The sequence below is a fragment of the Nerophis ophidion genome, linkage group LG04, assembly GCF_033978795.1.
Source record: "Nerophis ophidion isolate RoL-2023_Sa linkage group LG04, RoL_Noph_v1.0, whole genome shotgun sequence".
Taxonomy (NCBI): domain Eukaryota; kingdom Metazoa; phylum Chordata; class Actinopteri; order Syngnathiformes; family Syngnathidae; genus Nerophis; species Nerophis ophidion.
Window position 1 is genome coordinate 48,743,850 of NC_084614.1, and position 26,739 is coordinate 48,770,588.

At 42.1% G+C, this 26,739-nt stretch overlaps 2 protein-coding genes across 4 annotated transcripts in view; one reads left to right on the forward strand and one right to left on the reverse strand.

Annotated features, from left to right (window-relative positions):
* Positions 1–12,577: 12,577 nt before the first annotated feature.
* Positions 12,578–13,740, forward strand: ptrh2 (peptidyl-tRNA hydrolase 2). Of its 3 annotated transcripts, none has more exons than XM_061898215.1 (2): positions 12,578–12,711; positions 13,035–13,740. In XM_061898215.1, exon 2 carries the CDS (start codon positions 13,044–13,046, stop codon positions 13,557–13,559), a length of 516 nt encoding a protein of 171 aa, XP_061754199.1. In that variant the 5' UTR covers positions 12,578–12,711; positions 13,035–13,043; the 3' UTR covers positions 13,560–13,740. The 3 variants fall into 3 exon arrangements, with proteins under 3 accessions (XP_061754199.1, XP_061754200.1, XP_061754201.1); XM_061898216.1 differs by lacking the exon at positions 12,578–12,711 and adding an exon at positions 12,717–12,854; XM_061898217.1 differs by lacking the exon at positions 12,578–12,711 and adding an exon at positions 12,759–12,783.
* Positions 13,741–15,338: 1,598 nt separating this feature from the next.
* Positions 15,339–26,739, reverse strand: part of cltca (clathrin, heavy chain a (Hc)) — an 82,316-nt gene continuing 70,915 nt past the window's right edge. The window contains exons 22-30 of the mRNA XM_061898214.1: positions 24,782–24,939; positions 24,417–24,689; positions 23,960–24,277; positions 23,522–23,653; positions 23,341–23,451; positions 23,083–23,253; positions 22,749–22,970; positions 21,343–21,418; positions 15,339–16,293 (exon numbers count right to left, since the gene is read on the reverse strand). Of these exons, the coding sequence (XP_061754198.1) occupies positions 16,160–16,293; positions 21,343–21,418; positions 22,749–22,970; positions 23,083–23,253; positions 23,341–23,451; positions 23,522–23,653; positions 23,960–24,277; positions 24,417–24,689; positions 24,782–24,939 (1,595 nt within the window). The 3' untranslated portion in view covers positions 15,339–16,159. The remainder of the gene's footprint in view (positions 16,294–21,342; positions 21,419–22,748; positions 22,971–23,082; positions 23,254–23,340; positions 23,452–23,521; positions 23,654–23,959; positions 24,278–24,416; positions 24,690–24,781; positions 24,940–26,739) is intronic.

Below are 26,739 nucleotides of genomic sequence, written 5' to 3' on the forward strand. Positions count from 1 at the left end.
TTGTGTTGAGTTTGTGGACTCTAGGAAGACTAGTGGGTTGTTGTGGCAACCAGCTAATGGGGATCCTTAATAAAAAAAAAAAAAAAAATTTAAATCAAAGACAAGGTTTTTTTAAAGTATTTATTGTAGTATGACAACAATACAAGTAATTTCAAAGTATTTATAATAGCCTAACATACCACCATTTTACTATATATACATTGAAATAGCTTGCGATGTTTGCTTTTGAGGTACATGTTGATATTTTCTAAGTGCAGCAGTGAGAGTAATACTACAGTATTACTTTTGCTGTGTTTGTGGTACACCACATCCTTTTGTCGTTTGCAAAATATATATGTTTTCGTCACTGTACTAACCTCAATAAACCTTCTCAAGGTCTGTTGTTGTTGTGTAAAGTGTGTCTTATAAATACATGATAGATGAAAAGTGAAAAGTAAAGTGATTGTGCACACAGTTTGTAGTCATTTAGTGTACTCTTATTACTAATAATACTTAATTTACACGATCAAACGTGAAAGGATGCACAACAGTAGTTTTATCCGAACAACAGCACACTGGTTGAGGGTTTAGGCGACCACACTCCCTGGAGGGGTGTGCTCGGCACATGTAGATGCAAGTGTGCCCACACAACACAAGGGGATGCTAATTCCATTAATCGAGAGACAAGCTGCAGGAAATGGATGGATGGATAGTTACACATATACAAATATATTGTATATACATACATATAATGTTATGATCCGAGGTCCGGATCATACCCATATTCTATCTTTTGTTCCATTTTGGTATCACTCTGTTGTTTGACGTCCTTACTTCCTGTTTGCTTTGTCACCATGGTTGTTTATTAGTTCCACTGCTCCGAGCCAGGCCCGGAGTTGGAGCACGATGGCGAGCGCCTGGTGGCCGGGCCTGAAGAGGCAACGTGGGTCATCCCTCCAATGGGCTCACCACTCATAGGAGTGGCCATAGAGGTCGGGTGCATTGTGCGCTGGGCGTCAGCCGAAGGCAGGGCACTTGGGGGTCCGATCCTCGGCTACAGAAGCTAGCTCTTGGGACGTGGAACGTCACCTCACTGTGGGGAAAGAGCCTGAGCTAGTCTGCGAGGTAGAGAAGTTCCGGCTGGATATAGTCGGACTCACCTCGACGCACAGCAAGGGCTCTGGAACCAGTTCTCTCGAGAGGGACTGGACCCTCTTCCACTCTGGCGTTGCCGGCAGTGAGAGGCGACGGGCTGGGGTGGCAATTCTCGTTGCCCCCCGGCTCAAAGCCTGCACGTTTGAGTTCAACCCAGTGGACGAGAGGGTAACTTCCCTTCGCCTTCGGGTGGGGGGACGGGTCCTGACTGTTGTTTGTGCTTACGCACCAAACAGCAGTTCAGAATACCCACCCTTTTTGGGTACACTCGAGGCAGTACTGGAAAGTGCTCCCCCGGGTGATTCCCTTGTCCTACTCGGGGACTTCAACGCTCATGTTGGCAATGACAGTGAAACCTGGAGAGGCATGATTGGGAAGAATGGTCGCCCGGATCTAAACCCGAGTGGTGTTTTGTTATTGGACTTTTGTGCCCGTCACGGATTGTCCATAACAAACACCATGTTCAAACATAAGGGTGTCCATATGTGCACTTGGCACCAGGACACCCTAGGCCGCAGTTCCATGATCGACTTTGTAGTTGTGTCATCGGATTTGCGGCCTTATGTTTTGGACACTCGGGTGAAGAGAGGGGCGGAGCTTTCTACCGATCACCACCTGGTGGTAAGTTGGCTGCGATGGTGGGAAAGGATGCCGGACAGACCTGGCAGGCCCAAACGCATTGTGAGGGTCTGCTGGGAACGTCTGGCAGAGTCTCCTGTCAGAGAGAGTTTCAATTCACACCTCCGGGAGAACTTTGAACGTGTCACGAGGGAGGTGCGGGACATTGAGTCCGAGTGGACCATGATCCGAACCTCTATTGTCGAGGCAGCTGATTGAAGCTATGGCCGCAAGGTTGTTGGTGCCTGTCGTGGCGGTAATCCCAGAACCCGTTGGTGGACACCAGCAGTGAGGGATGCCGTCAAGCTGAAGAAAGAGTCATATCGGGTTCTTTTGGCTCATAGGACTCCGGAGGCAGTGGACGGGTACCGACGGGCCAAGCGGTGTGCAGCTTTAGCGGTCGTGGAGGCAAAAACTCGGACATGGGAAGAGTTCGGGGAAGCCATGGAAAACGACTTCCGGACGGCTTCGAAGCGATTCTGGACCACCATACGCCGCCTCATGAAGGGGAAGCAGTGCACTATCAACACCGTGTATGGTGCGGATGGTGTTCTGCTGACTTCGACTGCGGATGTTGTGGATCGGTGGAGGGAATACTTCGAAGACCTCCTCAATCCCACCAACACGTCTTCCTTTGAGGAAGCGGTGCCTGGGGTATCTGTGGTGGACTCTCCTATTTCTGGGGCTGAGGTCGCTGAGGTAGTTAAAAAGCTCCTCGGCGGAAAGCCGGGGGTGGATGAGACCCGCCCGGAGTTCCTTAAGGCTCTGGATGCTGTGGGGCTGTCTTGGTTGACAAGACTCTGCAGCATCGTGTGGACATCGGGGGCGGTACCTCTGGATTGGCAGACAGGGGTGGTGGTCCCTCTCTTTAAGAAGGGGGACCGGAGGGTGTGTTCCAACTATCGTGGGATCACACTCCTCAGCCTTCCCGGTAAGGTTTATTTAGGTGTACTGGAGAGGAGGCTTCCGCCGGATAGTCGAACTTCGGATTCAGGAGGAACAGTGTGGTTTTCGTCCTGGTCGTGGAACTGTGGACCAGCTCTATACTCTCGGCAGGGTTTTTGAGGGTGCATGGGAGTTTGCCCAACTAGTCTACATGTGCTTTGTGGACTTGGAGAAGGCATTCGACCGTGTCCCTCGGGAAGTCCTGTGGGGAGTGCTCAGAGAGTATGGGGTACCGGATTGTCTTATTGTGGCAGTCCGCTCCCTGTATGATCAGTGTCAGAGCTTAGTCCGCATTGCTGGCAGTAAGTCGGACACGTTTCCAGTGAGGGTTGGACTCCGCCAAGGCTGTCCTTTGTCACCGACTCTGTTCATAATTTTAGGGATGGAATTTCTAGGCGCAGCCAAGGCATTGAGGGGATCCGGTTTGGTGGCCACGGGATTAGGCCTCTGCTTTTTGCAGATGATGTAGTCCTGATGGCTTCATCTGGCCGGGATCTTCAGCTCTCACTGGATCAGTTCGCAGCCGTGTGTGAAGCGACCGGAATGAGAATCAGCACCTCCAAGTCCGAGTCCAGGGTTCTCGCCCGGAAAAGGGTGGAGTGCCATCTCCGGGTTGGGGAGGAGACCCTGCCCCAAGTGGAGGAGTTCAAGTACCTAGGAGTCTTGTTCACGAGTGGGGAGAGTGTGGATCGTGAGATCGACAGGCGGATCGGTGCGGCGTCTTCAGTAATGCGGACGTTGTATCGATCCGTTGTGGTGAAGAAGGAGCTGAGCCGGAAGGCAAAGCTCTCAATTTACCGGTCGATCTACGTTCCCATCCTCACCTATGGTCATGAGCTTTGGGTCATGACCGAAAGGATAAGATCACGGGTACAAGCGGCCGAAATTAGTTTCCTCCGCCGGGTGGCGGGGCTCTCCCTTAGAGATAGGGTGAGAAGCTCTGCCATCCGGGAGGAGCTCAACGTAAAGCCGCTGCTCCTCCACATCGAGTGGAGCCAGATGAGGTGGTTCGGGCATCTGGTCAGGATGCCACCCGAACGCCTCCCTAGGGATGTGTTTAGGGCACGTCCAGCTGGTAGGAGGCCACGGGGGAGACCCAGGACACGTTGGGAAGACTATGCCTCCCGGCTGGCCTGGGAACGCCTCGGGATCCCCCGTGAAGAGCTAGACGAAGTGGCTGGAGATAGGGAAGTCTGGGCTTCCCTGCTTAGGCTGCTGCCCCCGCGACCCGACCTCGGATAAGCGGAAGATGATGGATGGATGGATATATATATATATATATATATATACATATACAGGAACAGACCCAACAAAGCAACCAATCTGCGCGCTCTCGCTGTTCCCCGCTGTTCGCCTCTGTTCACCGATATGCTATCTTTCTATCTGTGTGCTTGTTATTGTTTTGCAGCTTTCTTTATTCCTTCTCCAACACATCTAGTTGTTTTACTGAACTTAAAAAGAACCCAGTCTCTGTTTCACCACTTCACTTTCAGCTGGCTACCTGTTAAGCTAGCGAAGCTGAGCTAGTCCCGGTCCTAAACTGCTGCGCTCCGAAGACAGCAAGAACTCGACTCGGTGAAAAAAACTAAATGTTCTTCGTGCCGCATTCTCATGGATATATTGACCATACTAGAGGACCGTGTCCACCAATTAGAGCAGAGTAATTTCGTAACTTTAGACGCCACAGGCACGTTTGCTAGTGTTAGCTGTAGCGAGCTGACTAGCCCAGTTGGTAGCAGCACTTGGAGGTCTACAAGCTACGGTGAACGGGTTGAAACCCATGATATCTTTAGCCCTTTAGCTAGTCCAAAATCCCAGTCTACTGGAAACCACACCTTAGTTATAGGGAACTCCATTAATCGAAACATACAGTTTAGTAAACCAGCCATAATTAAGTGTATTTTCGGGGCAAGAACTCCTGACATTGAAGCTAGTCTTAGGGAACGGACTCACAACAGGCCGACTAAACACATATGACAGGCTAATCGCACCGTGACATAGTTGTACACGTTGGCTCCAATGACACTAGGATGACAGTCAGAGATTACAAAGAGGAACGTAGCTCGGACTTGGTATCGAGTACTGGTCTCTGGCCCCCTGCGTGCGAGAGTTAATGATGAGAGAGCGGTGTAGCAGATTAGTCTCGCTTAACAAGTGGCTGGCTAGTTTTCGTAGAGAACATTTATTGATAAGCCCTCTTTGTGGGGCAAACCGGGCTTGCTGAGGAGTGACGGACTTCACCCTTACAAGGAATGCGTCATCACTCTTTCTAGCAATATATACTACTATTTGAGTCAAGCTTGACTAACAACACTACGTCAAGCTCAGACATTGGTAACTACGGTGCCTGTTAGCCTGGATGAGGAGTCGGTTTAGCTAGAACTAACCAACGCCAGGCTGGAAAATTCTTGCACACATAGCATTTCTCATAGAATAATACACAACTCAAATAATGTTTTTTCTGTAGTGACTGTGCCAGAGCTGGACATGCATTCTACTGAGGTGGCAAAATATGAAGCGTTAAATCTATTGCAGCACCAAGCAAATAATCTCAAAATCCTCACCATATCAATTTCTAGACGTGATCAAAATTATTTAAGATGCAAATAGACTCAACGTTATTAATATTAGTGTTATGGATACAATTAACAAACATGCCTCAAAACAGCTCACTACCTATAATTTGGGCTTTTTAAACATCAGATCATTGTCTCCCAAAACATTACTAGTTAATTAGGTCATTAGAGACAACAATCTTAACGTCATTGGTCTCACCACCTGCTGCCATCTTGTGCTTAGTAAGCTCAGTTTCCCTTGTTGGTGCAGCAGACCTGTCTCTTACATTTGGTCTTCCTCAGAGTTCCTGTGTTTCCTGTGGGCCGAGCTGCAAGACGTGCAAAGCTGTATTAATTTCGCCAGCACTATTTTAGCAGCACTTGGCCAGCTGGATGGCACTCGGCTACTCCACTCCTTGACTGTGTTTGGATGAAGACTCCTAGAGTCCTTGTATTTTCGCCTCATACCTGCTTGACTATTCCCTGTGCCATTCAGCGTGGTATGTACCTCGTAGTTTGCACGTCTTGCAACTTCGACCCTAGTTTTAGTTAGTTTGTAGTTTAGCTTTAGTAATTTTTATCACGGTGCTTTTTTGTGTTCTCCTTTTTCACACTGTCACTTTTTGTTACATTCAAGTTTTGGATTATTGTTGTATTTACTTTCCTTTTTGTGAAGTAAAGAACAATTTACTCTCAACTCCATCTGCATCCTTGGGTTCTTCTGTTCCACTGCTAATTGAACTGTGACAATTTGTCTTAGTGAAACTTTGCTAAAACTAAATTAATCTTTTATGCTTGATGAGGCATCTCCTCCCAACTATACGAGTGCACATATTGAACTGTGACAATTGGTCTTAGTGAAACTTTGCTAAAACTAAATTAATCTTTTATGCTTAATGAGGCATCTCCTTCCAACTATACGAGTGCACATATTGCCCGTCCCCTTAAAAGGGGTGGAGGGGCCACACAGATATCCAATGCAGACCTTAGCCTTAACCCTAACCTAAGTAATAAATATAAATAATTGGAGGTGCTTACTATGAGGTCTGTCACACAGCTATCACTCCATCTGGTTATCTATCGCCCCCTAGTAGAATGTTCAAACTTTATTAGTCAATTTTCAGAGTTTGATGCTGATCGATTGACGCATGTAGATGATATACTTATAATGGAGGATTTAAATATCCATATCAATACCTCGTCAGACCCTGTGTGCATGGTGCTCCAGACTATAAGTTAAAGTTTAGTTAAAGTACCAATGATTGTCACACACACACTAGGTGTGGTGAAATGTATCCTCTGCATTAGAGCCATCCCCTTGATCACCCCCTGGGAAGTTAGGGGAGCAATGGGCAGCAACGGTGCCGCGCCCGGGAACCATTTATGGTGATTTAACCCCCAATTCCAACCCTTGATGCTGAGTGCCAAGCAGGGAGGCAATGGGTCCCATTTTTTTTATAGTCTTTGGTATGATTCCGCCGGGGTTTTAACTCCCAACTTACCGATCTCAAGGCGGATATTCTAACCACTAGGCCACTGAGTAGGTAATTGACAGCTGTGGTCTTACACAATTAATAAATGAACCCACGCATCGCAACGGTAATACAATAGATCTAGTACTTGTCAGGGGTGTCACCACCTTCAAAATGATGGTACTTCCGTGAACTAAAGTAATGTCCGATCACTACCTTAGAAAATTTGAGGTTCTGACTCATTGTCAACAAGCTACAAATAACCAATGCTTTAGCAGCTGCCACATTATTGCTGCCACAACTACAACTCTTGCAGGCCTACTGCCCCTGGTAATGGCACCATTCCCAAATTATATGGGCTCTATTGGTAACCTTACTAACAACTTTTACCCTGTGAAATGCCATTGATATTATAGCACCGCTTAAGCTAAAAAAGGCCCCTAAAAGGTGTACCCCCTGGTTTACAGAAGAAACCAGATCTCTTAAACTATCATGCAGAAAGTTGGAACGCAAATGGCGTGTGACTCAACTCAAGGTTTTCCATCAAGCATGGAGTGATAGTTGAATAACTCCTAAACACGCGCTTACTTTAGCTAAAGCTAATTACTACTCCAGTCTCATTGGCCTCAATAAAAACAATCCTGAATATTTGTTTAATACAGTAGCATCGCTAACCCAACAAGGGACTTCTTCTCTCAATAGCTCCACCCACTTGTCTGATGACCTTATGAAATTATTTAGTAAGAAAATTGGACTCATTTGAAAGGAGATTAAAGATAATGCGTCCCAGGTCCAACTTGGTTCTTATTGATTGATTGATTGAAACTTTTATCAGTAGATTGCACAGTTCAGTACATATTCCGTACAATTGAACACTAAATGGTAACACCCGAATAAGTTTTTCAACTTGTTTAAGTCAGGGTCCATGTTAATCAATTCATGGTACGAACGCAGAAACGAATGTACAGTGGGGCGAAAAAGTATTTAGTCAGCCACATATTGTGCAAGTTCTCCCACTTAAAATGATGACAGAGGTCTGTAATTTTCATCATAGGTACACTTCAACTGTGAGAGACAGAATGTGAAAAAAAAAATCCAGGAATTCACATTGTAGGAATTTCAAATAATTTATTTGTAAATTATGGTGGAAAATAAGTATTTGGTCAACCATTCAAAGCTCTCACTGATGGAAGGAGGTTTTGGCTCAAAATCTCACGATACATGGCCCCATTTATTCTTTGCTTAACACGGATCAATCATCCTGTCCCCTTAGCAGAAAAACAGCCCCAAAGCATGATGTTTCGACGCCCATGCTTCACAGTAGGTCTGGTGTTCTTTGGATGCAACTCAGTATTCTTCTTCCTCCAAACACGACGAGTTGAGTTCATACAAAAATGGATACATGGATGATACAGCAGAGGATTGGGAGAATGTCATGTGGTCAGATGAAACCAAAATAAAACTTTTTGGTGTAAACTCAGGACTTCCTGAGGGACACGATCAAATGCCTTCTCCAAATCCACAGAGCACAAAGCAGATGTTGGGCAAACTCCCATGCACCCACAAGGACCCTGCTGAGAGTTTAGAGCTAGCCCACAATTCTACAACCAGGACACAAACCACACTTCTCCTCCTGAATCCGAGATTTGACTATCTGGCATAGCCTCCTTTCCAGTACACCTGAAAAGACCATACCCAAAAGGCTGAGGAGTATGATCCCACGATAGTTGGAACACACCCTCCGGTTCCTTTTCTTAAAGAGAGGAACCACAACCCCGGTCTGCCAGTGCAGAGGTACCTCCCTCAATGTCCACGCGTTTCTGCAGACTCTTGTCAACCGATACAGCCCCACAGTCTCCAGAGCCTTAAAGAACTCCAGGCAGGCCTCATTTACCCCCCAGGGCCTTGCAAAGAGTTTAAAGACTACGGCTGAGTGATAACACTGCAATACAGTTCCACTGATTAATGTTCTTCAGTACAAAAATACCCCACAAATGTTACTCCATTTCAAAAGCTCCTTTTGTTGTTCTTTCTCACTGTTGTCAAGTTTGTCGTAATAGAAATATACAAGAAGAAAAAATAAATAAGTCACCGCGTATATTACAATGGCGGTTGTGTGTTTGAAAAATAACTTTTAGGAAGGGCCCCGACTGTGTTTAGCCAATCAGGGCAGCACAGGGCATCGACAGCACAGCCCGCCCCCGAAAAGGTTCCTGTTCGCTTGGAAAAAGTCCCACCTGGCTAGGAGGAACTCAGACAGGTTCCTAAAGAAATTAATCTACTCAGGTAGTTTTTGGTGGAACTTTAGTGGGGAAGTTCCTGAAAAAGTTCCAGCGTTGGAAAAGCCCACATTACCCGTGCCTCGTCTGCATGGAGAAAAGCTTCCTATGGTTATTGTAGTAACCGTTATGTGACTCAAAAGTGCAGATTCCAGTGATTGAAATTAATTCTATTATTTGGAAATATCCAGCGGGCCGCTTTTGATTGATTGATTGAAACATGTATTAGTAGATTGCACAATACAGTACATATTCTGTACAATTTGTTCACTTTTTTTAAGTCGGGGTCCTTGTTAATCAATTCATGGTAGATGAAATGTTTATAGCTTTATAGAATGCTCAGGTAACCCAGGAACGGCTTTTTTTATGGTGTTTTGCAAGCAAGACCTGTGTCAGTGACTTCAAACTATGCACTTAATTGACCAGTCCCGAGACTGGATCAATTGCTTCAGTTTAAATTTTCCAGAAGTGGTTCTTGCTTTCTGAAGCAGCAAATTGTTCTGTATTCAATTTTTTTTACACTGAATTTGTGCTGCAGCGATCCCGAAAGGGACAAGCGGTAGAAAATGGATGGATGGATGAATTTGTGTGGCACAGGGGCTAGTGCATGTGCCTCACAATGCGAAGGTTCTAAGTAGTCCTGAGTTCAATCCTTGGCTCGGGATATTTCTGTGTGGAGTTTGCATGTCCTCCCCGTGACTGCGTGGGTTCCCTCTGGGTACTCCGGCTTCCTCCCACTTCGAAAGACATGCACCTGGGGATAGGTTGATTGGCAACACTAAATTGGCCCTAGTGTGTGAATGTGATTGTAAATGTTGTCTGTCTATCTGTGTTGGCCCTGTGAGGAGGTGGCGACTTGTCCAGGGTGTAAGGGCCTCCCGCCCAAATGCAGCTGAGATAGGCTCCTGCACCCCTGCGACCCCAAAAGGGATAGAAAGAGCGGTAGAAATGGATGGATTGAATTTGTCAGCAATGAATTTTTAAACACAGAATTTTAAATACAAACTAATTTTGCTAACAATATTTGTTCAATGAAACTGTCAGCATAATTTATGTAAAAAAATTCAGTTCACAAAATTGAAACACAAAATATTCAGTAAACATGAATTCAGTGCGCTCCTCTCTGAGCTGCAACCTTATCGTGGTAGAGGAGTTTGCGTGTCCCAATGATCCTAGGAGCTATGTTGTCCGGGGGCATAAAGCCCCCTGGTAGGGTCTCCCAAGGCAAACAGGTTCTAGGTGAGGGATCAGACAAAGAGCAGCTCGAAGACCTTTATGAAGAAGAAAAAGCATGGACCCAGATTTCCCTCGCCCGGACGCGGGTCACCGGGGGCCCCCTCTGGAGCCAGGCCCGGAGGTGGGGCACGATGGCGAGCGCCTGGTGGCCGGGCCTGTTCCCATGGGGCCCGGCCGGGCACAGCCCGAAGAGGCAACGTGGGTCACCCCTCCAATGGGCTCACCACCCATAGCAGGGGCCATAGAGGTCGGGTGCAATGTGAGCTGGGCGGCAGCCGAAGGCAGGGCACTTGGCGGTCCGATCCTCGGCTACAGAAGCTAGCTCTTGGGACGTGGAACGTCACGTCACTGGGGGGAAAGAGCCTGAGCTAGTGCGGATGTTGTGGATAGGTGGAAGGAATACTTCGAAGACCTCCTCAATCCCACCAACACGTCTTCCTATGAGGAAGCAGTGCCTGGGGTATCCGTGGTGGACTCTCCTATTTCTGGGGCTGAGGTCGCTGAGGTAGTTAAAAAGCTCCTCGGTGGCAAGGCCCCAGGGGTGGACGAGATCCGCCCGGAGTTCCTTAAGGCTCTGGATGCTGTGGGGCTGTCTTGGTTGACAAGACTTTGCAGCATCGCGTGGACATCGGGGGCGGTACCTCTGGATTGGCAGACCAGGGTGGTGGTTCCTCTCTTTAAGAAGGGGGACCGGAGGGTGGGTTCTTACTATCGTGGGATCACACTCCTCAGCCTTCCCGGTAAGGTTTATTCAGGTGTACTGGAGAGGAGGCTACGCCGGATAGTCGAACCTCGGATTCAGGAGGAACAGTCTGGTTTTCGTCCTGGTCGTGGAACTGTGGACCAGCTGTATACTCTCGGCAGGGTTCTTGAGGGTGCATGGGAGTTTGCCCAACCAGTCTACATGTGCTTTGTGGACTTGGAGAAGGCATTCGACCGTGTCCCTCGGGGAGTCCTGTGGGGAGTGCTCAGAGAGTATGGGGTACCGGACTGTCTTATTGTGGCGGTCCGCTCCCTGTACGATCAGTGTCAGAGCTTGGTCCACATTGCCGGCAGTAAGTCGAACACATTTCAAGTGAGGGTTGGACTCCGCCAAGGCTGTCCTTTGTCACCGATTCTGTTCATAACTTTTATGGACAGAATTTCTAGGCGCAGTCAAGGCGTTGAGGGGATCCGGTTTGGTAACCGCAGGATTAGGTCTCTGCTTTTTGCAGATGATGTGGTCCTGATGGCTTCATCTGACCGGGATCTTCAGCTCTCGCTGGATCGGTTCGCAGCCGAGTGTGAAGCGACCGGAATGAGAATCAGCACCTCCAAGTCCGAGTCCATGGTTCTCGCCCGGAAAAGGGTAGAATGCCATCTCCGGGTTGGGGAGGAGGAGGAGACCCTGCCCCAAGTGGAGGAGTTCAAGTACCTAGGAGTCTTGTTCACGAGTGAGGGAAGAGTGGATCCTGAGATTGACAGGCGGATCGGTGCGGCGACTTCAGTAATGCGGACGTTGTACCGATCCGTTGTGGTGAAGAAGGAGCTGAGCCGGAAAGCAAAGCTCTCAATTTACCGGTCGATCTACGTTCCCATCCTCACCTATGGTCATGAGCTTTGGGTCATGACCGAAAGGATAAGATCACGGGTACAAGCGGCCGAAATTAGTTTCCTCCGCCGTGTGGCGGGGCTCTCCCTTAGAGATAGGGTGAGAAGCTCTGCCATCCGGGAGGAACTCAAAGTAAAGCCGCTGCTCCTTCACATCGAGAGGAGCCAGATGAGGTGGTTCGGGCATCTGGTCAGGATGCCACCCGAACGCCTCCCTAGGGAGGTGTTTAGGGCACGTCCAACCGGTAGGAGGCCACGGGGAAGACCCAGGACACGTTGGGAAGACTATGTCTCCCGGCTGGCCTGGGAACGCCTCGGGATCCCCCGGGAAGAGCTAGACGAAGTAGCTGGGGAGAGGGAAGTCTTGGTTTCCCTGCTTAGGCTGTTGCCCCCGCGACCTGACCTCGGATAAGCGGAAGATGATGGATGGATGGATGGATGGATGGATGGATGGATGGATGGAATTCAGTGCAAAAAAAAAGTTTCATAATAAAGACAAAAATTAACTTCCATAAACAACGCTAACAATTGTTCTGTTTTTTAAAACCCATGCACTTCAAAACAAATAAACAATATACAAAATGTTGTAGAAAACTTCTTTATTTTTCTTTTGTTTACTTGTCATTTATATTTTTACTTTGCTTAATTGCCTTTATTTGTTTTTTTAGTTCTAACATTATAATCGTGATTTATGTCAGGTTGTAAATGTTTGCTTGTTTCATTTTAAAGCTACAACATCCGGGTATTGACGGCTCATTGCGTTTTGCCGTAAATTCACTGACTCGATACAACCTGCGGGGGGCAGTATCATAACTTTACTGATTTCCGGTCTGTAACAAGAAAAATCCACTTCCGCTGTGTCGGCGTGTTGAAACATTTTAGGTGAGTAATTCTTTGCGACTGTTCAAAACTTCCAGATTAAATCTAATGACCTAGATGTATGCATTGTGACAAGTAAATGATTTAACGTTGATCTTGTTTTATAGATATTTTGTTGACGTGATGTTAGCATCTGCTAACTGAAGGTAATGCTAAGTAACAATCGAAAATAAAATAGTGAATAGATAGTAACAAATTAAACAGCTGTATTATATAAATAAAACGTAATGTTCAATAACTGTTCATAAAAAGACGTTAAAAAAGTCTAATAAGGTGTTTCCTGTTGGGAGGGAAATCTCATCACAAATTATACTTTTATGTTGCAGGTTTCAAACATGGACGTGCTTTGTAGTCCAATGGCCTTGGGTGTGGTCACAGGACTCGGCTGTGGGATCCTTCTGGGTTGGCAACTACGGTCCCGATTGGGTCAAACCTCCAAAAGCCTGAAAGCGGTTATGGGAAACGGTTGCGGTGAGGCGAGCGTGATGGGAGAAGGAGGAGAGTTCAAGATGATCCTGGTGGTCCGGAACGATCTGAAGATGGGTAAAGGCAAGGTGGCAGCTCAGTGCGCCCACGCTGCGGTGGCAGCCTACAAACAGGTCCAGCGCAGAAACCCAGACCTGCTCAAACAGTGGGAGTACTGCGGCCAGCCCAAGGTGGTGGTCAAGTCTCCTGACGAGGACACCCTCATTCATCTTCTGGGTCACGCCAACGAAGTGGGACTCCCTGTGAGTCTGATCCAGGATGCAGGGAGGACACAAATCGCTCCCGGCTCTCGCACAGTGCTCGGTATCGGCCCAGGCCCGGCTGATCTTATTGACAAAGTCACTGGAGACTTGAAACTTTACTGAACTTCTTGCATAAAACAGTTCTGTCTTTCATACAAGACGTGTCATGTCTTGCTGTTGGAAAAAGTTTTTAATATGTTTATGACTTCAATTACATGAGTTTATCCACCTCCACAAACCACAATCAGAAACTTTGCTCAACTGTTGCATTTCTGCCAGTTAGTAAACATCTCTCTAGATAACACAGTAGTCTTATTGTGGCCTTTATTTATACTAGTACTACATTACATTGCTGGGATTACTTTGTTAGTTCAAAGTGTTTCTTCAGTCCAACAATTGAATGAACTTTTTTAAACATTTTTAATTCTATGAAGCGGTCAAAGGTTGGACTTTTATAGTATAGGGTTGGATGTGGCATACAGACAAATCAGGGTTGTCAAAGAGTTATTTTGTATTTAAAATGTATTTAAGTTTCATACAATCAACATATGCAGTTTATCCTTCATTTTATAGTATGAAATAGTTTTGAGGAAACGTTACTTGCTGCAATGGCCGTGTCTACAGTTCTTTTAATGTACTTTATGAACTTTGAGCATAAGTTATGTAGTTAAAACAAAAAATTATATATTCTCTACCAAGCTGAAATTATACTTAACTGAAGAATATGTAAAACGGTCTTGTAGAGTTTATTAAAAAGCAGATGTGAATGTTCACATTTTCAGAGAAGACAAAAATATCCAAGATGAAATATATTTTTTTCTTATTGTAAGCAGTGTAGCATGTGACATGAAACTGCCTTACAGACAGCTCAGGATTTTTGCTCGCTGCCCAACGCGCTCGCCTCTTACTTAGCGAACTCATTTTGGAGCAGACATCTTACAGCAGCACTACTTGAAAACAGTTGGCTAAAACCAATACAATTGAAGATTAGCATCTTAGTTTTATGTTAAAGATTACTAGTTGTCACATCTAATGTCATATCAATTTTATTTCACCATATGTTGGCCATTAAAAGAAACAAGCTGAAGGTTGAAAATGTGTTTTGACAATACAGTTGCCCACAACTATGTAATTTGAACATCCAGACTTAACGAAAATGTGTACTATGTTTAAGTTATTTGAACTTCGCAAATTGAATTTTAAATAAAGGATTACTAAATTTAGACGTTTGTAGTTAGGCACCAAATTTATTTTAAATGCCCAAATTTGATGTTAGATATGTATCTTTACCTGGTAATGCCCAAGAAGTTGTGTTATTGAAGGGGAAACATGTTTTTTACATAATTAAAAGATCATTTGAAGGTAGAAATTATTTTGGATGCAGAAATTTTACCACAACCTCCTTCCAGGAAGCTTTTTAACCAAAAATACTATTCAACCTATGATTGATGAATCATTGTAAACATTTGTATTGTGTAGATTTTGGAACAAGAAAGCTTTATGCATTTTGTGGTTTGTTTTATTGGCTTGTGGTACATTGTAGAAATGGAAAAGCTTTTGAAAAAGTAAAATTGGAAAGAAGAGCAAAACCGCACAACATTAAGAGAACAAGTGGAATTATTGATACATAAAAAAACTACCAAAATGCTATATTTTAATGCATATCAACTTTTGTTTGCACTTTTTTTATATTTTGTGTATTTGATAAGCATTGTTAGATGTCATACTGATACAGGTGAGTGGTTCTAAAGGTGAGATAGTTAATTATGGTAGAAATACTGGCATACGTTGTACAGTTTTTTTAATAAGTGTCATTCTACTCATGCTGGACATAAACCAACATTCATTCGAAGATGTGATCAATACACTGGTCAATACAAATTGACAATTGATTTACTAAAAGACTTTTGACAAACCAGAAGCTTTTATTTTTAGTGGAAAACAAAAGGTTTTTTTCATTCATTCTCATCCTGGTTATGCACAATTTCTTTCTAGGATGGTTCAAGATTATACAATGAAAAAGGAGCAATTGATTGGTTTGTTTGCTAGATGTACTTGAAATGACCACCAGATCATGTGACGTGTGTCAACTACCATATTTGTCAAGCACAATTACAGCTAAGAGTCGGAATGTTGCATTTTATAAGCGCCTTGATATCGCCATGACGACCGTGTGGATGTACAAAGTCCTGCATAGACTGGAAGGAGTCCACCTTGAAACAAATCAGGGGGACGTGAGTGGGACAAATGTAGTGTTTTTGGGCTGTGGTGGTCACATGATCAAATAGAATATACAATATTAAATGTGTTTTAGTCAGAGGATGCTGCTCACACAAGAAAAGGAAACTTCTACAAGACTTTCTTCTCTCTACTGAGTGCAAATCAGGTGCTTCGACACAATAGACCCTTTTTCTTTTACCCAGAAGAGAACTAGCTCTTCTTCCTGCCGCCCACCCTATTTTACATAAACCTTTCACCTTTCTAATGACATAGGAGAAATTAATCCAAACGGAATGTGAGAATATTCATCTTTGTGATTAAATCTTTGACAAATAAAACAAGTCCTTCATGAAAGTTTTAAGGGAGAAAAATAGAAAAGGAGGAAGGTTTTCATATGATCCCTAGTTTGTGCTCATGTAGGGGCAGAGACAGACAAGGGTCTGGTGAAGGACTGTGGATGGATGCTAGCTCCAGCCTGCCTGTGGAGGAAAGCTAGAGATTCTTTACATGCCGTAACCAAAGCCTGGCGCAGCGGCGGGCTGAGCGTAAGCTGCAGGCGCCTGGTATCCGTATCCATACGCTTGTTGAGGCGGTACGGGTACACTGGGGCCTGCTGTCAGCATCAGCTGGGGCGTGCCTGCAAAGTAACATAAAAACATAATTACACTTGTGACGTGTCAACAAACAAATAGACATTTACTTCTGTCCAAAGTGCGGCAGCTACCTTATTGGCGCATTTTTCAGATACAATAAAAGTTTCAACAGGTATCCGCAAATCCAATTCAATGCCATTTTTAATGCCACTAAAAACTATTTTAATGCCCATGGTCTATCGCATACAACCTATTATATATTGTCAGAAGCTTACAATTGTCTGTATACACACAAACTTTTGACAATTAATCTTGAATAGTTGAAAAGTTTTCATTAACTGTTACTATCTAGTGCAGTGGTTCTCAAATGGGGGTACGCGTACCCCTGGGGGTACGTGAAGGTATGCCAAGGGGTACGTGAGATTTTTTTTTAAATATTCTAAAAGTAGCAGGAATTTAAAAAATCCTTTATAAATATATTTATTGAATAATGCTTCAACAAAATATGAATGTAAGTTCATAAACTGTGAAAAAGAATGCAACAATGCAATATTCAGTGTTGACAGCTAGATTTTTTGTGGACATGTTCCATAAATATTGATGTTAAAGACGTCTTTTTTTTGTGAAGAAATGTTTAGAGTTAAGTTCATGAATCCAGATGGATCTCTATTACAATCCCCAAAGAGGGCACTTTAAGTTGATGATTACTTCTATGTGTAGAAATCTTTATTTATAATTGAATCACTTGTTTATTTTTCAACAAGTTTTTAGTTATTTTTATATCTTTTTTTCCCAATAGTTCAAGAAAGACCACTACAAATGAGCAATATTTTGCACTGTTATACAATTTAATAAATCAGAAAATGATGACATAGTGCTGTATTTTACTTCATCTCTTTTTTCAACCAAAATTGCTTTGCTCTGATTAGGGGGTACTTGAATTAAAAAAATGTTCACAGGGGGTACATCACTGAAAAAAAGTTGAGAACCACTGATCTACTGAACTAAAATTGGCTGACAAGACCGTTTCATCTGAGAATTTTCATTTATTTTAGCAGCAGCACTTTTGGGGTGGCAACAGCCAAAGTGGCTTTGTTGGTCACGCCAAAAATATTTGGCATCGTTAACTGCTGCCTGCCTTTAATAGCCGACTATCCATCCATCCATCCATTTTCTACCGCTTATTCCGACTAGTGATGAGCTAATAACGTGTGGTTTCCCTGCATTGATACCCATTGAGCAAAGTTTAGAGGTGTGATTTCGCACCTCAAAAGGCTTGAACAAAGTTTTGAAAAGTTAGCCAGCCAGCCACTTTTATTTAAATTTGCCGTTTCCCATTTTCCCAACATTTATTCATTTTCCCGCTTTCGCCAAAGCATGGGCATGTTCACAGGATGTAGCATTCCAAGCATCCCGTGTTTTGACCTATCCCAACAGCCAAAAACAATAGCCAATTAAAAAGTTCCACATGTCAATCATCACAATGTACCTTCAATTAAAATGATTAAAGGGGAACTGCACATACGTCCTTAAAATAAACATCCAGTTCTGAATGAATTGATCAATGATATACCCAGAAGTCATTTTTTAAAATGTTATAAATTTAAAAAACATGCTGTATAAATGCATATGCTCTGAAAATATGCCTTATGATAGCCCTAAATATGAGAATACGTTTTAATTCTGGATACAATATTAAAAAAATAGTTAAAAGGTTTTATGGAATAATAAATTAACATCATACTAGGAATGCAAATGATGCATGTGTTTGGAAATTGATGACTGATATGGCCATTTTAGAAAAAGACTGATATTTGGAAAAAATGCCAATAAGCCCTTCAAATGAATTACTGTAGAAATAAGATGAGATTCAACATATTGATCAGATTGTATTTTACAGCCCCACAGTTGTTTAAAAGAGGTACACTAGATAGCAAGTTATGTATAAAGTGTCAGGCAGCAAAAACAAATACTGCAGGAATGTCAGAAAATAAAAGTTGTGGTCTGTTGTGAAAATTGCCATGGTTGTTCATCCTATGCCACGTGAGGTTTGTGTGTCACTGGAGTTGCTAATGTTGGCCAATTTAGCTCATGTGCATTGACCTGGAGACGACTGAAATAAAGGAGTTGTGTATTTAACAAGCTCACCTTCCTCATTAATATGACATAGTAACACAGATAGGGGCTGCATGCTTACAGTGACCAAAGAATGGCAAAGCCGTTTGATTGTGCCATCCAGCAGAGTGGCCGCTATGGAGGCAGCATTTTCACGCTGTCACAAGACAGTTTGGAAGCCAAACATGAAGAAAAGAAACAGCAATTTATTGATTTTAAGTTATTTTCATTTATCGTTTGACGTATTGATTATTGGCCCAGTCCTAAAATCGTATTATATTTTGTAATGCCGCTGGAAATAGTATTTAATGCTTTTTAATGCCATTTAATGCCTTAATTTTTGAAAAATCTATTTAATACTTTGTAATGCCACACAGTAACACTGACAAAAGAATTGAACATTTAAAAAAAGGGTGAAGCCAAGATTATGTTCTTAGTCACAACACAAAGCTGTAAGGCTGGCTGTGGTGGTTCCAGTATCAGATGAGTTGGCTGTGGTGGTTCCAGTATCAGATGAGTTTAAGTATGTGGACACCCCAGTCCTCAAAGCATTCACTTATAAATCCGTAGTCCTAGAGTTCCCCCTACAGGACACGACCCACTATGCAGCCTCAATAGTAACCTTACAAAGGTGCAGAGTTGCTTCTGTGTTCCACGACCACAATCAAACTACATTTGACTTCCTGTTGCTTAGGTTGGACTAACAGCTTTTCCCACCAAGGGCCTAGTGTTTAAAGGTAGTTGTGCACAAAATAGTTGAGTCAGCAGGGGTGAAATGTACACACACAATTTTCACCACAACTGTGGTATTTTTTTTTTTTGAGAAGCTTTATGCATTAAAGGTTTTGTTCCTACACACTATTCTTGCTATGCGTAAAGCTCACGGGAATCAGCGACACCTGATGGTGTCACTACCAAATAAAGTTCACACTGACATAGAAAGGAGATGCAGTGTGTTCAATATATTTTTTTTCTGTGATGTCTTGAGTTTCCATGAACCTCTTCTAAGCTGGCCAAAAATTGTGCTCCACAGCCTCAATTAAATATTTGTACTTCAACCAGAACCAAAACCAGGTAGGCGACCCACAAGCCACGTTTGGTCTATCCAGTATCATCCCGCACCATCTAACCCATTTCATCAAGCAGTTATCAGCTGCCAGTTATCAGCTGACAGCTAAGCCCCTCTCTTCACTCAATAATCCCAAAAATACAGACACAGGTGTGATGATATGACAATTACGATGGGGTTTGTTACAGACAAACTGAGGTTAGCACTGAAGTCAAGTAACGTAACTGGATAGGATCAGATTGTGAAGGTCTCTCCTTCCGACCACATAAGACATTGAAGTCTATTGGGGATGATCTCTAGCCTTGCTGATGGAAAAAGTTTGGGTACTTTTGAGTAGTCGTTTAAAGCATATGGAAGGACAGTTGGACTGGTATTGTTGAATGTGCTCAAAAAGTACTCTTTGAACAAAGTTTTGATTTAAAAAAATGACATACAATATACTTTCTGGGCAGAAGAAAAATAATTTATTCCGTATTTTTAAGAGCCATATTTGAGTGTTTAAATGCTTTTTGTTCTTTCCAGATACTCTGGCTTCTCCTAAGAGATGCACATGGGGATAGGTTGATTGGCAACACTATATTGGCCCTTGTGTGTGAATGTGAGTGTGAATGTGGTGACTTGTCCAGGGTGAAGTCCGACTTCCGCCCGAATGCAGCTGGGATAGGCTCCAGTTGCAAAAAAACAACATATTTGTGTCATATTCCTTTGAGTATGGATCGATCACTCTTTTCTAAGATAGCACAGCCTGTAGGTTCATCGTGCACAATTAAATATCGTAGTTTCTCAAACAGTAATGTGTTTATTTAAATTTTGCTTGTGGTGTGTTGATCCTTAATGTGGGAAAATGTATTAATGTTAGCATTCAAGCTAGATTGCGGGTCTGTGGGTATCAAAATATGGCTTTTAGTCAGTTTTTTAATAATCTAAATATAATAATAATGTGCAATAATGTTATGTGTATATGTATATATATGCATATGTATGGATATATGCATGTGTTTGGATGTATACATACAGATACATATCTTCTTTTTTACTATTTATATTACCAAATTGTGTGTGCACCTTAGGGCAGTGGTTCTCAAATGGGGGTACTTGAAGGTATGCCAAGGGGTACGTGAGATTTTTTTTAAATATTCTAAAAATAGCAACAATTAAAAAATCCTTTAAAAATATATTTATTGAATAATACTTCAACAAAATATGAATGTAAGTTCATAAACTGTGAAAAGAAATGCAACAATGCAATATTCAGTGTTGACAGCTAGATTTTTTGTGGACATGTTCCAAAAATATTGATGTTAAAAGATTTCTTTTTTTGTGAAGAAATGTTTAGAATTAAGTTAATGAATCCAGATGGTTTTCTATTGCAATCCCCAAAGAGGGCACTTTATGTTGATGATTACTTCTATGAGTAGAAACCTTTATTTATAATTGAATCACTTGTTTATTTTTCAACAAGTTTTTAGTTATTTTTATATCTTTTTTCCAAATAGTTCAAGAAAGACCACTACAAATGAGCAATATTTTGTACTATTATACAATTTAATAAATCAGAAACTGATGACATAGTGCTGTATTTTACTTTTTTATCCCTTTTTTTTAACCAAAAATGCTTTGCTCTGATTAGGGGGTACTTGAATTAAAAAAAATGTTCACAGGGGGTACATCACTGTAAAAAGGTTGAGAACCACTGCCTTAGGGGATCTAAGGCAATAATGACAATAAAACTGTATTCTGTTCTAAATTCTAATAAGGTAATACTAAACGTCAGAAGTTTCATCGCTGTTATCATTAATACCACTTATCATTACATCCCTACAACAAATACACCATATAGTGAAAGGGGAACCAGTGAAGCCATGTTCTTTTTTGGCTCAGTCAAAAAGGTATTTATTAGGATTGTTACCGTAGACAATAGGTTGTGTTTCTGTTGCTTGCTCCTCTTCTTTCCTTAGCGACTCAGAGGTTTCAAGCTTGTCCACCTATAAGATATAGAACACATGCTTGAAGAAACAAAAAGGCAAACGATGTTCAGCAGACCTAAAAAAATACATCTCTCGTATGTATCCACTAAAAAAGCCAGAAAGTTCTGGATGTCGTGTTGGCCAAAAAGGTGCATCATTGTAATGCTGTTCATGAAATTCTGTTCATTTTTAAGTGCAAAATTATGTAATCAAAATCTCCATTAGCCATTCAACTTATTTCAAGCTGGAGCAACAGTGTGAACAGGAGTGGCCATGCACATCTTAAGTTTGGTGGAAGGGGAAGGAGGAGACCAATCAGGCCTGCACTTCAAATAAAAAAAGAAGTCGCAATCTTTCAATATTCATGTCGTCACACATGCTCATGCGAGTAGACGTCCAAAGAAGGTTTAATAGAGACATCATGCTGTATATGCTCATGTAGGACAGCTCACAAATACTGTAGCATGTTTGCTGAATTGACTACAAATGTGATTACATTTGATTACTTCAAAGCCAAGAGGTTGATCATGCAGTTTATGTGGCACTAATGCTGCAAATATATAGTTTTAACACATGAGATATATTTAAAATAAAAAGTCCAAAGATGACGTAACCTTTCTAGCTACAGTATAGCCAGTTTGAGATAACGTATGCAACATTTTTCATCACCATTCATGTTAAGGACATCCTCAGACTTATGCTAAGCTGCTGTTGAAAGTTTGGGTTGTCTACAAAATAAACACATGCATGATAAATGCTGCAATCCTCATAGTTCAATCCAAATGTGCAGTGAATGTTCACCTGCGCCTAAATCGCATCAACCTGCAAGAGAAGACGTGCAGCATAGAGGAGTTACTAATGTTTCCCTCGTGCAAAAGTGGCCTGAAAGCTTAAATTGGTTGACCCTAAAAAAAGCATTTTGGGTCATGTTTATGGTGTAAGAAAAAGCAATACTAACCACTGTATTCTGAAGAACACACTGTCTTTGTCTATTACAGGTGAAAAACGTACATACTTTATATGAGCAAAGTGTTGGGTAATTTGCAACTTGCAGATCATTTTGTATTGGTCTCTGGCACACTGTAGAAATACCCAAAAAAATGGGGGTGGGGAGCAAAAGGCATACTGCTCCAATAGAAAGTTCCCAAAGCTGACATACAGGCTTTGTTTACTAAATAAAAATGTTCAAAATGCCCACCGCGTCTTTTGAATTTTCAGAATGTGCCCCTTGTTGGAAAAAGACAGCACTGACTCAAAGCCTTATTATCGATATTGTGTCTGCATTTGAATCTTGAACAGTTGAAAGGGTATGTATTATACAAATAAAAATGTGACGCAAGTGACTCACCTTACTGAAGTATTCTCTCATGACCTGGATGAAGTACGGCATGGAAAAGTCCATGATGTTGTGTCTCCACGAAGTCTCCAGCACCACGTCGGGCCGCAACAGGTCATAGCAGGAGAACAAGCAAGCAGCAAAACACTCCTTCTTGTTCTCCTGAAGGAACCACGACAGCAGCTCCTCAGCCAGCTCTATGTCCTTAGACTCTGATGCGTACTGCATGGCATCCTGCAGGGAGCAAGCAAGTGACACAGGTAGGGTCAGGAATAGCAAAGTCATTATAATTAGTTATCACCAACCCAAACATCAGGTATATGTGTTGCATGGCTGAACAAAGCACCTTGTAGAGCTTGTCCTTCTTACAAAGTTCCACACTCTGTTTCCAGCGGTTGTTGCCCTTAAAGAGATATGCGGCAATTCTTCTGAACTCAATGAGCTCATGCTTCTCCAAACGCTGTGCCAGTGAGATGTTGTCAAAGTTGTCATAGGCATCTATGGATGTCCTCAGGGCCTTTAAAAAGGGACATTTACAAAATTACACATCTGAATGATGTTTCTTGACAGCACAAAAGTCACACAGACAATGCAGCTTGCTCACCTGATAGTCCTCTTCTGTGATGAAGAGATTGTTAAGTGCTTCATTGACAGACTTGTTGTTGTGGTTCTGCACTGAACGCAAGTAGGGCTTCACCAGTGGCAGCTGTTTCACCTACGGAACCAAAACAATATTATCGCAGGGCCAAATAGGTGGTCATGTGAAAGAAAGGAGAAAAGGGTACCTTGCTAAAAAAGTTGACCGCACGAGAGTGGTCCAGTCGTGGAGACAGCACTATAAGAAGATCGTTCAGTAACAAGGGTTTGAACTCCAAATAAAATTGGATGGCTTTGTAGTACAGCTCAACATTGGCCACCTATACGGCAGGTTCAAAAGGGAGAGCAAGTAGCAACATGTGAATTACATTTATCATTCATAACTAATAAGACCTGTATGGAAACATTGGTTAAATATGTGCTTTATTAATGAATACATTGTTAGTAATTATGGTAATTTTGTATATCACTTCATCAAAGTAATTTTAATTTCAAATTGTTCAAATGATTGCTTCAAGTAATCTCATTCAAATAAAGACTTCATATTTGTTGTCTTAAAAGAAAAAAACTGTATAAGGATGAAGATGGATATGTATGTAACCTCCTGAAAAGAACGCCAAAGATACCTTAGTTATGATGTCCTTGAACTGTCCTTCCTTCCAGGCGTCTGTTGGGTGATTCATCATGGTGATAATGGCGTTGTCAAACTCCTCGTACTTGTCGTACAGAAAAACCAGCTCGGCCCACAGGTGCGCTTGTTCCGCTGCTCTCAAGACTTTGGGGATGTTGACCCTGGACCAGAACAGTTCCAGGTGTTCTCGCATCTTCTGGGGTTTGAACTTGGAGTAAAGTATGGCAAGCTCTGTGAACATGCCCATATGAGCACGCTCCAGGCCCAGAGCAGCCTCCAACATCGTGATCAGCTCCTCAAAATATCCACGGTCCTGAGAGGAAGGGAAGAAATCAGGTCAATAGGAAATTAGGTAATAGCTCATTATAATGGTAAGGCCTTCTTTTTTTATTTAGATAATTAATTTCATATCAGCACTCTTATTTATTGCATCAAGTTGGTTCTGTGCTTACTTGGTAGTAATTGATGAGCTCTTCCAGCTCATCCGCGTGCACCACAATGTGGAGGCCGCACATCTGAGCCAGACGGAATTCCTCTCCATCTACACAGGCGAAGCAGACTTCCTTCCATGTACGCGTGCTGTTGGCCTTGCGGGCACCATCCACGGCAGCCTGGTATTCTCCCAGGTGCACAAGAGTTGAAGCCAGGCGACCAAAGTTAGAGACATTGTTGTATAACAGCTTAGCGGCCTCGTACATTTTCTCATCATAGCAGCGGTCGCCAACCTATAAAATGTAAAAAGATAATGACCAGCAGTTTTATTTGTGAGAAAGCAAGCACATTGACAAGGTCATTTACTTAATAAGAACAAACTAACCTGCTGAATGTGAGCGTTGTTTGGTCCGTTGATGAACTCTTCCAGTTCAGCCAGACGATTAGTCTTTGCCAAAGCAAAGATCAGTTCCGTCTCCACGTAGGACTCACGGGCCTTCTTACGGGCCATTTGGAGGAATTTGACCAAGTCCTCCCAATTACCTAAAACAAAAGGCATCCATGTAATTATGAGTTATGCTCTATTTCCATTTGTGGGACACAAATGGAAATTCTTATGTTGGTTATGTTATCCATTCGGATAAGAACATAACCAACTTGTGAAATTCTCAACCTAACTTCATTGAAACAATTTTTTAGCATAACTAAAAACCTGACACTTTTCCCCTTTATTTTGCCTTTACCACTATGTTTTTTTTAATTATCAAAATTACATAGGTGTTGCTAAGCTAATGCAATAAATGTTATGTTTTGGGCTTCCACTTCTGGTGCAACTGTCTGTCCTTAAAGTACTGAAGAGTGGTAATTTGAATGCAATTTATTAACTATTAGTAATTGTTTAGCAACAGATTGGACATCAGATCCCCACACATTTGCGATTAAACATGTTTTGCCACTATGCAAACTAACTGATTTTTATTAACACAGGTGAAATGTACAGTAAAATGTATCAACCCACAAAGTTGCCATATTTATGTTTGTGCTTTCTGGTAACATTCTTTATATTTGTTTAATTATTGTGATGAGATGTCCCACATTTTGGCCTCTTTGAATACAACATAGCTGCTGCATGAGGCAACATGAAAACGCCTTGTCAAAACATTTTTATGAGCGTATCAAGTACTTGTGGATTTTCGCTATCCCATGTCAAGAGTGGGGATCTTCTCTAATTTGTAGTATTTTGTTTTTTATACATATTTATCTTTGAGTAGGGAATTGATCAGGTAAAATTATGATTAGATTACCCAGTTTATTTCTAAGACAAAATTTAAATTGGTTTGCCAAATGCATACTTTTAATGAATTTAGATTTTATTAACCCTTAATACATGAAGAATAGCAGTGCTACTGCGTAAATGAATGAGTCAGAATTTGTCTAGATTCTTATGTTTTAAGAGTTTTTGATGACTGTCGGTGACGGAAGCAATGTTGGGTTGTAATAAAACTCAAAGAGTTCATGACTTTTATACTTGGATAATGTCATACTTTCACTGCGTCACTTGTCCTGTTAAGGTAATTACTGAACGCAAATCAGTCTGTCCACTCTGGGTTGAATACTCTGTGCAAATGTTCTGTTCTTAAACAGCGGCAGCATGTCTATTTATTTTTACATCATCTCTGTCCTTTCTCTTTTCATCTAGTGTCAACTAGGAATGTAACGGTAAAACGATACACCACGGTAAAACTTTCCCTGCTTTGAATAACTGTTTTAAATCCAAATTATTGTATAAAAGTGTTGACAACACTTTAATACACACGGCTCCTTTGTGAGTGAGCACTAGCTTTCTTAAATGCCATCATAAAAATTAGACATTATAGTCTCTCTAATAAACAATGACATTCCCCAATCTAAACTTATACAAACACATTACTGTCTGAAGAAATAAGATATTCAATTGTGCACGTTAAACCTACAGGCTATGCTCTCTTAGCAAAAAGAAATCAAACTGACAAAAAAAAATATGATAAAAAGAAATTAATGTGCATGTCGTCCCATAAACCAGACATAACGCATCAAACACACACTTTTTTCCTTATAAGTAAAAACAAAACGTTTACAATATGAACATAACCTCTGCCAAGTAAAAGTGGGGATTGTTTGTCTATTTATTCATTGTATTTCATATAAAAAAACTTGGCTGTAAGTACTATGACTACCTTTTGAGCACTATGACTACTTATTGAGCACATTTAATACCGTGATAACAATGATAACCGTGATATGAAATGTTCCTATTGTTACAGTTCTACTTGTAACTATTTTTCTCTGCTTTGCCATATATCC